The sequence below is a fragment of the Aphelocoma coerulescens genome (assembly GCF_041296385.1).
Source record: "Aphelocoma coerulescens isolate FSJ_1873_10779 chromosome Z unlocalized genomic scaffold, UR_Acoe_1.0 ChrZ, whole genome shotgun sequence".
NCBI classification, from domain to species: Eukaryota; Metazoa; Chordata; class Aves; order Passeriformes; family Corvidae; genus Aphelocoma; species Aphelocoma coerulescens.
Genome location: NW_027184085.1, coordinates 38,819,207 through 38,832,016, shown reverse-complemented (window position 1 = coordinate 38,832,016; position 12,810 = coordinate 38,819,207). Strand labels below are relative to the sequence as shown.

At 37.9% G+C, this 12,810-nt stretch overlaps 1 protein-coding gene across 6 annotated transcripts in view; it reads right to left on the bottom strand.

The window, feature by feature from the left end:
• AOPEP (aminopeptidase O (putative)) overlaps positions 1–12,417 on the bottom strand; it is a 186,640-nt gene extending 174,223 nt beyond the window's left edge. For 5 of the 6 annotated variants that reach the window (XR_011147886.1, XM_069002557.1, XM_069002559.1 and 2 more), the window contains exons 1-2: positions 12,289–12,417; positions 2,614–3,567 (exon numbers count right to left, since the gene is read on the bottom strand). Coding sequence is in view for 5 of the 6 variants with exons in the window: in XM_069002557.1 (XP_068858658.1) it covers positions 2,614–3,419 (806 nt within the window). In the remaining variant the exon portion in view is untranslated. Of the gene's footprint in view, positions 1–2,613; positions 3,568–11,879; positions 12,200–12,288 lie in introns of those variants that run through there. The other variant, XM_069002558.1, reaches the window with a different exon arrangement.
• Between the last annotated feature and the right edge of the window lie 393 nt (positions 12,418–12,810).

Sequence of the window (12,810 nt, the reverse complement as noted above, 5' to 3'; positions counted from 1 at the left end):
ATGCCATTTGTCAGTTTTTAGAAATCACCTCATATCACATGAGCAATCCAACAAACTCCAAACTGCTTCAATAATTGCTCAAATATAACTATTCGACACTGGGAACAAAATTATACAAAATAATTGTAGAGAATTCCTCACAGTTGAGGGTAGCCTCTTAGGATTTAGTCTGTGATGTACCACAGTTCTGGACTACCTTATTCTACCAAACCTTGCCTATGAAGAAAACCAAATTCTTTATTCCCTTCCTGAATTTCCAGTTTCCAAGAGCCCAGAACAATGCTTACTCATGCCACTGAAAAACAAACATCTATTTTCATGACACATTTTCTAATTTGTAGTAAATAACTCTACCTTCCAAACTAACCTCAGTAGTTTTTCCAAACAAATCTTAAGTCTCTTCTCTTTCCCCCTCTATTTATTTTCAGTTAGATTGGCTGCCTAATATGCCTTATTACCCAGATGTCCATATTACACATCTATGTCATCATACCAGAGATGGAAGGAACTAGCATTCCCCTTTTGAGAGGTCAAGAATGTCCCTTTCATCAAGTGTGTTTTGGTAGGCTTCCTGGTCATTCCTTTATACTTCCCCTCCTTCCTTCTTTCCACTAGCACAAGTTAGCTCTGTGGTTGACTTTTTATTTGGCCCCAAAAGCTCAGACAGGGAAATACTAAAATTCCATGTATTCAGTTCCTGTACTAAAAACAGAAGTGTGCCCTGCTCTGGTAACATGTTTGCATACACATATCTGAACTTGCCTAAACTCATCCTACACAGCTTTGTTTCAGCTGGTTTTTTTGGTGTATTATATATCATTCTTTAAAACAAATAAAATGTAAGCCTTGATAAAATTGTGCATAGGCTAAATTTCAAAACATTGTACTAGTGTTAAATTAGAAGAAACATATAGGAAGTGTACTTTGAGAAGCAGTACTTTGTTATTTATTTTTCTCCAGGGTTGGAACTGCAGTATAGACTCCTTTGGCAAAGGATTTGACATCTGTCTAAAAAAGCATCATATGCATTATTTTGAACAATTTGAAGAATCCTCCTATGGCAACATGATGAGATTTACCATTATGTTTATGGGCTCATCACACATAGAATTTTAGAAAGATACCAAGAAAGGTTCTAATGACTGTGGTATGAAAACTCATTTTCTGACAGGCATTAGTTTTTGGAATACCCTATGCAAGCCTGAAAATAAATCAGTTTATACTATTTTTTACCATCAAACTGCTGGATCCATGTCAAGCCTGCTTTTTCTGCTCCATTACTGATCCGTAAAATTCCATCCATTTGTGTACAACTGCCATGAAATGTCACTAAAGTAAGAACAATGCTTTGCAATGAAAGGATCATAAGGAGTCAAAACTGTTTGTGATTGAGATGCTTAAAAGAAACATCAAAATGCTCAAAACATACAGAGGAGGAGTCCTATACCAGCTGAGTGTTGCTAACATTGTTAGTAGGGCAGGTAGACATAGACGTGATCACAGGCAACTGCCCGACCTTCCTGTGCAGTCAAAATTCAGAATTTTCAGATCTAAGGGTACTATATTGAGTTATATTTCCTAAACTCATACCAAAAATAACTCCTCAGGGAAAAGGAAGGGAAAGAAATAATGAACATGACTTAGACATTTCTGGACTTGATGGTGCTTATAGATTAGTAGCAGAATTCCCCAACCACCACAAATACAATTAAAAGGCCTCATTTTCCCCACCAACACAGATGCTAGTGAGAAGACTTAATTTATATTAGCATAACTGAAATAAAAGGTAACCATGTATCTCCTGTTCGGGAATGAACAGCAAGTATTCAATTAGGTCAAATTTGTTCCTTATCTTCCAACTTTGTTCCTGTTTTTTAGACATCATAAAGAAATAATAGCCATTAAAATCCACCTTTGAACACTGTAATAAAACAATTACAGTTGTAGGAATTAAGAGTGAATTGCAGTTTCCCTTCTATAACATGCTTATATTGAAGGCTTCTGTAAATACCCATTACTTTTCCCTAACACTAGGTACAATGCCAATTCTTCTTTCAGTCTGTAGTCCATTTGCTATCATCAATGTACTTAACATTATAGATAAAGGAGATTTTGAAAGTTGATTATTAGAGACTAAACAGAAAAGGCTGCATTTCTAAGCTGATTGCAATATTAATAAAGGACTAGTTGTGAAGTAATTCTATTAAATGTTATGTATATTAAACTTTATGCTGTGTAAGCCAGGAAAGAAAAAGAACACAAAGTATTACAGTGAAAATAACCTGTCATTCATACCTTTTGTTACCCTAAATGATAATTCCCTATTCCCTGCACACACTTTTTGAAATACACACAATTTATTTACTCCCAATCAGAAAGAACACACACAATCACTAAGCCGGGCCTGAGATCTTCAAGTCCACTGGGGTTTCACAAGCAGAGAGTTTGTCTGTTCTTCTACAGGACAGCAAAAGGATTCAAACCAAGGATTAAACGAAAACTGTAGAAGAGTGTACTCATCGTCTTCACAGTTGCTCAGCGATTACATGATTCTCCACCCTTGCACCTTTTTAAATTTATTGCTTACAAAGTTTTCAGCAAATAGTTACATACCTGCCACTCTGGTCTGTAGTCCATGTAACAGATCTTCCCTCTGGTTTGGTTTTGTACCATATTCTTATTGCATGAGGAAAGTCTGCTGGAGTCTGTATTCCTGATTTCCTTATCTCCAGGCTCCACGTGCCAGTACTAAACACAAGCTCCCCACAGCCAGGTGCCTGGCTACAGAGAGTAGAATAGTGTAACTGTTCCTTCCAGCGATCCGCAGGTAAAGTCACAAGTTCATGTACAATCTGGTTTCTGAGATTTTCCACCTCCTGTGAAACACCAGTTAGCTTGGCAGACCTTATAAGTTTTTCAATGCCTGACACAGCAGCAACATCTACCTCTTCAACCTTTAGCACAGATAAATCACAGCAATCCAATACCAGCAGAAAATCCTTGTTTCCACGATTCTCTGTGTCACAGGGGTCCTTTGAACTAGAAATCCCAGAAGCCTGTTCATTGTTGCTATGGTTACTATTTTCATCAGTAGTAGCTTCTTCTTCTTCACCACCGATAGCAAAATCATTATATTCCATTTTAGATGAACAGGTACGCACATTTATCATAGGAATGTGGCAGGGTTCAGATGTCCTCATTTCACAGGTTTCATCAAACTGTGACTGGCAGCATTCTTTGCCAGCACTGCTGGTTTTCCTGTGTTGGCTCCCAGTCTCCAAGAACAAAACTATGCTGCCTTCAATAACTTTACCTTTAAAATCCACATCCAAGTCCAGTACATAGTGCTTTACAAGCATGTAGCTAGTATTTGCCATTAAGGGCAAGTCATCCTTCATGGGGTCTAGCTGTGTCTCCATGTTCGTCTATTGGGCAACAGCTTTACAATGCTTTAGACAATTCTTATATATGATGACTCTAGAAGGAGAATATTCAGCCTCCCAATGCCAAAAATAATTTTGAATAAGATTAGGATATTAAAATTGTAGTTTCTCCACCTCTTGCGTTCTAAAAAAAAAAGAAAAAAAAAAAATAAAGGAAATCATCTCACAACCATTTCTGAAATGCACTAATTCTAAAACCCATTTAAAGTCCAGTTGCCTTTATTACAAATAGTGCAGCTAAAGGGTCATTGTATCTCCACAGAATAGCATCAGGCTAGAATGGCTTCAGGATTTGCTGTCAAGAACCACTGGCTGTATTTTTCAGTTAAGAATGCAAATGAAAATATTTCTAGACAGCTTTTACAAACCAACAGAAACAACCCTTACCACAGTCAACTTGTGTTGACTCGACTCTCTTCAGTCACAAAAATCCTGCACCGTTTTTTTTTTTAAGTTGCATTTTTTCAAATGTATCAAAAGATAGTGATATATTTCTACTGGGATTTTAAATAACAAGAGTAAGTATAAATCACCTCATATGTCTTAAATTTTTAGAGTAATAAATTCCTATATAAAATGCATGTTCACAGATTAATATACTTTCCACATTACAACAACTCTTATATCAGCACTTCTAGTAAATTACAAGAAAATAAGCCAATTTACAAGGAGTGCATTCCAAGTATTCCTTTGAGATTGCTCATGAAGATTTTTTAAATCTATAATTAAATACTTAAGGTATATAATTACATTTTTGTAGCTGGGAATTCACAACACTCAGAATAGCGCCTTATAGAAAACAAAGTGTCTTTTCACTGGAAAATATGTAAATACCTAGAAAGGCACAAAAATATTAAAATGCACCAACATTTGTTGCAACAATAGGCAGAAGTTTATCACAGAAGCTAAACTGACATTCATTCTCTGTTTTGCTATAACCACTCATATGACCAATCATGCACTTTTAGCTCACTTAAGTCCTTTTCATATGCTTTCTAGACAAGGAATAGAAATCAAGAGGATGGAATACAGACAGTTCTCTCCCCAGCATTTCAGTGACACTCAGCAGCAGCAGCCGGGCCTGCTTCTAAGTGCCTTAAGAGAACTCCATTGAGACATTATTTCACAGTTTTACACCTCATCATAGACTTCACCATCCAAAGCCAATTTTTGTGTAGACCTCAAAGTCAGCACAGACAAGAACCCAGACTCCCCCAAGACTTGTTATATGTTTTGTAGGAATCCAGGGCATGCTATCAAGCTACTATCTCTAAGTGAAACACTTGGCAAGAAATTGTCTATACAGATCCCTAAATTAGTTTCACAAAAGCACAAAAACACAGCGAGTATCTCCCTACCTCAATGGCTTTGTAGCAGTCAGAAACAGCTCTTACAGGGCTCTCTTAGAAGACAAACTGAGAAAAATCCTCCTTTCAATTTTTAACAATCTTACAGTATTTCTGCAACCATACCAGGGCAACAAGCTCACATCAGAAGGTTCTCTTTCACTGAAAGAGCTCAGTAAATTCAGGCAACATGAGCAATGCATCCGTGATGTCTGTGTGTAACACTGTGGACTGAACTTGATGTTATCTGGATGTTTTTTCTGAATACCAAAATCTCATGACTGCTAGCAGGTCAGGTAACTATTGGTGATAGAGAAAAGAAATAAAGTGACTTGGTGGGGAAATACCCAACACTGAACTAACATTCAGATTCCATTTTGCACAAACACATGTTTAATTTGTAAATATGTATAATATAATACTAACATCTTTTACAAAATGTGAGTACTATACTATGCACTCAAGCGTAGGGAGGAGAGGCCAGCCTTGGGATGAGGCAATTAGGGAAGGTCACCTGCTATACCCCAGTACCTGACTGGGTGTGTACAGAAAATGTAGGCAGCCTCTCCCTAGAGGGCCATGGAGAAAAGACAAGCAAAAAAACTTAAGCTGTCTTGCCAATACAACTATGCTCCATGCATTCCAAGGCATTACATTGAGCAAATTTTCTAAAACTGCAGAAATTGATTGGTTTTTGTATTCAATAGAGCTGCTTTTTCTTGTTACTGAACTGAAACACTAAATGAAAAGGGAAGGAAGAAATAAAGAGTAAGAACAGGAATATACCATTTTAAGAATACCAAAATATATTCCCAGGGAACAGTGTTCTCTACATTTGCAGTAGAAGACCACTATAGAAGATCTTTTCTTTAAGCCACTTTGAAAAACAATAATAATCTTCAGCCACAGAATTTCACAATATTTACCAAAATAAACCAAAAGGACTTAAACATAAGATTAGTTAAGTTTTTTGGCACATACATAAAATATTCATACAAAACACTTGTTAACATTAAAAACAGCACTACAGTCAAAGTGTGCTTTCATTATTTTCTCTACAGATATTAATCTACCCTAATTGAAAAGGGTTTCTGTAATGATATTCCAGAGGACTTAGTGTGCCCTCTTGTGTGCAGGTAATGTTACCCCTCTGTGCAGTAAATCAGCTGAGCACATATGCAATAAAATTCACTCTAAAATTACAAGTCATTATAAAATATGAACAACATACACTGCCTTTAAACTATTCTTTTTACAACTTCAGACTCACATCAGCCCAAAATTTTTATAAGTATAATCAGTGCTAATACAACGTATTTTCCAGATTTCTTTTTTAAAGCAAGTATTAATAGAGCTGTAAAACAGTTGTGCATTTTAATCCTGCTTTATTTAACCTGCTTAATAAGCAAGAAACTTAATGGTAAAAGGATGTACTTTTTGAAAACACACAGCATTTACAGTGGAGAAAAAAAAAAATAAAAGCCAGTATAAGGTTATCCAGAATTTAGAACAATTGAGTAGAAATAATAATACATATATGGTGACAGTCACCTAATTAAGAGATAGAAATATAATTTAGTGTTTCATTTGGGCTCAAAGTCATGTTACATAAAAATTAATTTGACATTAAATTAACAGATGGATTGTCTTGAACAGCACTGCTAATTTTAGGACATTCAAACACACAGATAAATGCTTGTGTCCCAGACAAGACGGGTATCTACCCCACCTTCAGGCTCTGGCTGGCTTATCAAATATTGGATTTTAGCCACCTCGGGAAATTATCCGTTTTATTCAAGAAGAAAAGACAGGAATTAACCATTTATTTGGATGCTGAAATAGATAGTGGACACTTACATAGATAGCCTTTTTATTATCAAGAAATAAAGTAAAAGATCAGGGCACTGAATGACCGCACACACAACCTCTGTAGCAATGAAACAAATAACACAGGAATCACATTAAAGCAAACCTGAAACAAAGCCAAGTGAAAAAAAAAAAAAAAAGCAAGCAAAAAATGATAAAGGAAGGTTGCACTTAGGCAAAAGAAGAGAATAAAAATTTCACCAGAATGTAATATCAGAGTTAAAAGGTGTATATAAAATGACTTTTTAAAAGAAAATCTTAAAAGGACCATTCTCAAAACACGTAACTGAACAGGACAAAATTATTTATATGTATATATATTGTTACATTTATTTAAAGTCTAGGTATCTGTACATTTGCTTTCAATCAGTAATGCTAGTTCAACAATGTTGTAAAGCAACATTCTGATCCTTTGTTCGAAATTCAGCATCTACACAGAGCCTGTCCCTCATTGGTCCAATGTGACTAAACCACTGAGATGATATGCAGAAAAAGTATGTGTGTACTCACAGAAGGAGAAAGTTGTAATGACAGGTACTAGAGATCGGTGAGGAGAAAAAAGGCAGCTGTGCAACTATCAAATATGTAAACTCCATGCTCTTCTTTGTTTAGACTGTGATGTCTTTTCATAAATATGTGATAATTTGGGGAGTTTAACTGAACAGGCTGTAAGTAATTATTTAATTTACCATTTGATTCCAACTGCATTTGAATAAATACAACTGTATGGTGTCTTTTCTTCAACCAAGTCTTCCTAAAAATGTAAACAAATCATAGTATTATTATCTCTCCAACATGATCACTACTGCAGGTACTATAGTACAGCCCATCAAAATCCTAAGCAGAATCAATAGGACCTGAAGTGGTATGCAAATTTACCAGTCAAGCCTAGGTAAACAAAGGAAGTATTCTTTCCTACAAAGGAAGGACTCTTTCCTACATTTTTTGTGACAAATCGAGTACAGATTGACATGGAGTGTAAAAAACTTAACTCCCAAAGTATAATCATAGAACTAATTCAGTCTAGAGATTGTCATTCATTCTGTAGTTCTTCTCATTTTTCCTTAACAGGTTAAGAGAACAAACTCTAGTCATGGTGTTGATATAATAAGCAATATCCTTGCTGTACACCTTGGAAGTTCTCTGCACATATTCAAGCTTTGTGTATGCAAACAGTACATCTTTTACTACTGCTTCATAAATACACTGTTCTGAGAAATATTCTTTGGATTTGGTATGATAAGTTCTTCATTATCTTACACATATATCAAGGTACTGGCATCACAGAAAAGAAACATTATTTTTTACATTTTTTTTTGAGATACTTCACTTATTCAGCATTGTCTTCTGTAGTATTTTTTGCTATATTATACCCATAATATGCGTATTTAATTTCTGGGCAAGTAATGCATTTCACCTTTAGAAAAGGAGGTTCACTAGCTGAACTCCAGGCATGAAAAAAAAGTACTAGAAATTGCAAAGCTACTACAGAGTCCTGGTGATCATTTCACAAACCGTAGTTCATGTCATACTCCTTCCACACACAGAGATGTAAAAAATTACTAGTATATTTTAAAAATAGACCTTACATTCAATGCATCTTTCTTATCAAATGTACTTTGTAAGTAATAAAATTACAGGGCACGCTGATTATTTAGTTTTATGTTTTAATATTTTAGAAGACAGATGTTCACAAAAGAAAAAACAATAACAGCAGATGGTGGCCAACATTAACAGAGTCAATCCTGATCACCAGCACATAACAGAGTTGCATAAAAGACACAAAGAATGGGAAACAGGAGAGAAATTATCCTTCAGGGAATTATATTTGTATAATATTGTTTTTCCACTCGATACAAAAAGAATCAGCCTGAGTTAGAATCACAGGTCTCTGAAAGCAAATACGAGAAAAAAAGTTTCCAGGCAACACAAAATACAGTTGCAAAGTAGACAAGATTAAGCTTCCTATAAATATCTATTAAAAAAAAAAGTTTCTTTTAAATAGGCAATACACTGTAACTCATAGTCTTGGGTTTTACAGTTAAGAGGGAAAAGGAAATAAAGAGATAGGGAAGAACTTGGAAATATAATTCTGTCCAGTGAAAGTTGAAGAAAAAAAACCCACGGACAGCCGAACTACCCAGAACACCCATTTCAAATCATGATCTAGGAAGAGGAGGAGAAGAACTGCTATACAAAGGAGTCTAGTTAAACTTGTAAACAGCACATTAAAAACGAGAGTGATCAATTATGATACCAGATATTGATAGTTCATTATTCCAAGAAGCTGTTATTTTGAATGCTAATAGCTAACTACTCCAGTCTAACTCCACTCTAACAGCAATAATCCAGATGAGAAAACTGGAAAACCCTCTGAACTTGCTGAAATGTCCATCAGAGGCACTACTAGGTGAAAGCAAGTTAAAGGCTTACAAACTTAAACCAAAACAAACTAACCTTGAAAAACAGAAGATATGTGGTCATTAGGGATTACTTCATAATACAGTGTCAGAAGCTAGGAATGCAGTATCAAGAATGCACTGAATCATCTACTCCCTTTCCAAGCACACACTTAATTTCACTGCACTCCTGCTACATCAGCCAGCGAAGGATGGCCTTACATGTGACACTGTCACGGCTTACACGACTGTGAAAGGCAGGTGCAAAATGCAGTTGCCCAAGATAGTCCCACATCTTGTCATGAAGACGTATGCCAAACATGAAGCATACACAAAGTACCTCTTGTTTCAGAGCACAGCTACAGCTGTTTCTTTTCATACATTTCCAAAATCTTAGAAAACAAAAATGAATGAAAGAGAGGGGTGTACAAGAGAAGATCAAAAGAACTGGTCTCCAACCAATCCAAGCAGTTACAGCTCTGTACTTGATATCTGCCAAGCCCTGGAAAACTCCAACTTAGAGTTGTTGCAAATATTCGAATACATTAACCAGTTAATGCCTTACAAACCATACCGTTATTTTTTATCGCGCAAAATCAGAATTGCACAAACTCACACACAAATGCTGATACAAGACATTAATCCCTAAGATGGTGCCCATTTCTATCTCAGCTTTTCTGGTTTTCACACAGCCCACAAACTCGCACCCTGAAATAACAGTCCATTAAAATAACTCTGTAGAAATGTATCCAAATTGAGTTTTCTAGCAAACTAAGGACAGTCAGACAAACCCTACCAATTTATGCTAAGTCTGCTTGAAGATATTTCTCCCAGCAGCTGATTCTGCCAGAAACATCTGCTTTGATCAACAGTCAACAGAGATAGCTATTTCCATGCACAGTCACTAGAGCACACAGCCTGGCATACGCACCCAAGCTGGTAATGTAAGCTAATACCCTGAACTGCAGACAAGGATCTCTGAAGCACAGAGACCAACTTGTTTGTGTTACGTACTCACTGTATTCTTCAAAAGCTGTAGAAGAATTTCAGTGACACAGACTTTTCCTACATGCCACTGGCCAATATCCAGACACATTTAAACACCAGCTCTTTATACCAGGGAAATAAAGCCATGTTTGGACTCTTCACCTTCAGCTAAGTATGATTTCCTTCATCTAAGGAAAAAAGCTAATTCAATCGCTTTCAACAAGTGGGTGTTAGAATTAAAGCTCTACTGCTCTCTACTTCGCATTTAAAGAAATTTAAAAATGAAAAGAAGTGTGTTTGTATAAACATTCCTTTTAATAATTATAAGAGGTTTATAACGAATTCCCTTTAAACTGCTTTCACGGCAGCTTCTTCCAAATCCAGGTTTATACATTTTTGACACCATATAAGACACTAAGATCTTCCTAAGAATTCAGTTTTCAACACCAGCATCAACAGTAATTTTACTCTTTAAATATCAAGTAATATGTATACATTATTTTTGGTAATTACAGACTTTTTTTCCCCACACACATAACACAAATATGTAAGACATCTTAAGGCTTTTTATGGCAAGAATGGGTTCTGTAGATGAAAGTAAGGTTTAAACAAACTAACAGAAACATTTGCTAATGTTAAACTACCATAAAACAATCCACAGAAGAGGGCTCATTCTGTGTCACAAGAAAAACAGCACATTTTGTAATGAGGCTTTGATGTGAAAATTGATTCAATCACTGAGATCCCTTGATAAAACAATTGGTACCATTCCAGAAGCCTCCCTTTAAGTCTGAAAACTATAGGAATAATGAGCATAATGGAAGACCTTCTTTACCAACTACAGCAGCAAGTTAGCAGCAAGGGAAATTTATTTCTATGAGCTGAAATTATAAACCAAGAGAGAAAACTCCATCTTTCAGCTTAAATAAGAAGGAAAATAAAAAAAAAAAAAAAGTCCCTTTCTGCCCCCAAAATATTAATTCCCAAAGAAAAACACCCAAGACTGAAAAAGAAGCATAATTTAAAATTAGTAAAGGAGCTAGAAAGAGTGTCCTGATATTCCCCTTAACCTAGCTTTACTCCATTGGCAATTATTTGTATTGCCAAATGACCAAATACCTAAAATAATTAAAGAGAGACCAAATACATGTTTTACAAGTTTCTGCCCACAAATTTACGTTTATGAAAATTTAAAAAAAATAAAAATGAAAAAACAAAACAACAATCCCACAAAAACAAAACAAACCCCACGACCAACACTTGTGTAAGGATAGAATTTTCTGGTTTTTATTTTACAAAATGATTTCAAGGTGGACATGGGCCCGGGTAATTTGTTACACATAACCCTGCCTGAAATGGGGCATGGGACTAGATGATCTTCAGTGGTCCCTGCAAAGAGTGTGATTCTACAGAGATGCTGAACAGCATTAAAGAGGCACAGAACCACCTTGGATTTTATTTCCACTCAAAATACACGAGGAAAGGTTGTGTGTGACTGACTTTCAGGACAGGGAGCATGCATGTCAGATGATATTCATACATAGGAAGCACCGAAATAAAATGTGTGCTGAAACAGAAAGACTGTGTTCAACTTAATGCACCTGTAGTTAATGAATACCACCTACAATGTCAAAGAACTAAATCTTTAGGACTGGAATCAGAAAAAGTCTTCTTTTTACAATGTTGACATTGTCAGTCCACCTCAGTCATTTAACTTTGACCTCTGCAAACCTAAGCATTACCCTGAGTAAAAAACCTAAACTAACTAAACTGAAATCCTCAGATGAATTACACAACATTAAGATAAGATATTTTATTAAGATAAGAATTTCACCTACATGTTTCCAGTGCTGAAGAGGCCAAAAAGTGGAAGAGCTCATTAATGAGCTTTGGGAGGGTCGAACACAACCACGTTTAAAGTTGTTTCAGGACACCAGAAGCCCACAAGAGGGCCATTGACCCAAGCTGCGTGAAAAAGGCCAGCAGAGATTGCCGGCTGCACAACCCTACTGCCTTGCATTCTGCCCACTCCACTGCTCCCTACGCTCCGGGTGCGGCCATTTAGTTTACAAGGAAAGGCAGGGACGGAAAGTTTTGCCACTTCCAGCGGCGCCTCCCTCGCACGAGGCTCGACGGAGCGGCGGGAAGCGCTGCGGGACAGGGATGCCAGCCCGTCTGGCTGAGGGCGGCGGGGCCCGGCCGGAAGCACGGGAATGGGGGTGCGACGGACAAGGAAGGAACACTTACAGCGGCGGCCACTGCCCCGCCGGCGTGCCGGCTCCCGGGCGTGTGCGGGGACACAGGGGGACACGCCGTCCCCTGCCCGGTCCCGCCAGGCGCCCGAGCTGCTGCTCCTTCTGCGGATGCCGCCTTCACCCGCCCGCCGGCCTCCGGCCCGGCCGCGGCGCCCGCCGATGAGCTCATCCGCCCGGCCCCGCCCCCGCCGCGCCCCGCCCGCCGCCGCCGTCGGGCTCGTGCCGTCCGCAGCCCCCGGAGCGAGCTCCTGCCGGGCGCGGTGCGGGTAACCAAGGGTAACACGCCTGCTGTCAGCAGAGCTGGCCTCGCCGCGCCAACTAGAGGTTGATTTGGTGGATCATAAGTTGCCCATCAGCCAGCAGTGCCCCTGTGGCCAGGAGAGCCAATGGTATCCTGTGGTGCATCGGGCAGAGTGTAGCCGGAAGATTGAGGGAGGTGATGCTGTCCCCTCTACTCGGCCCTGCTGAGGCCACATCCAGACTGCTGTGTCCAGTTCTGGGCTCCTCAGTAAAA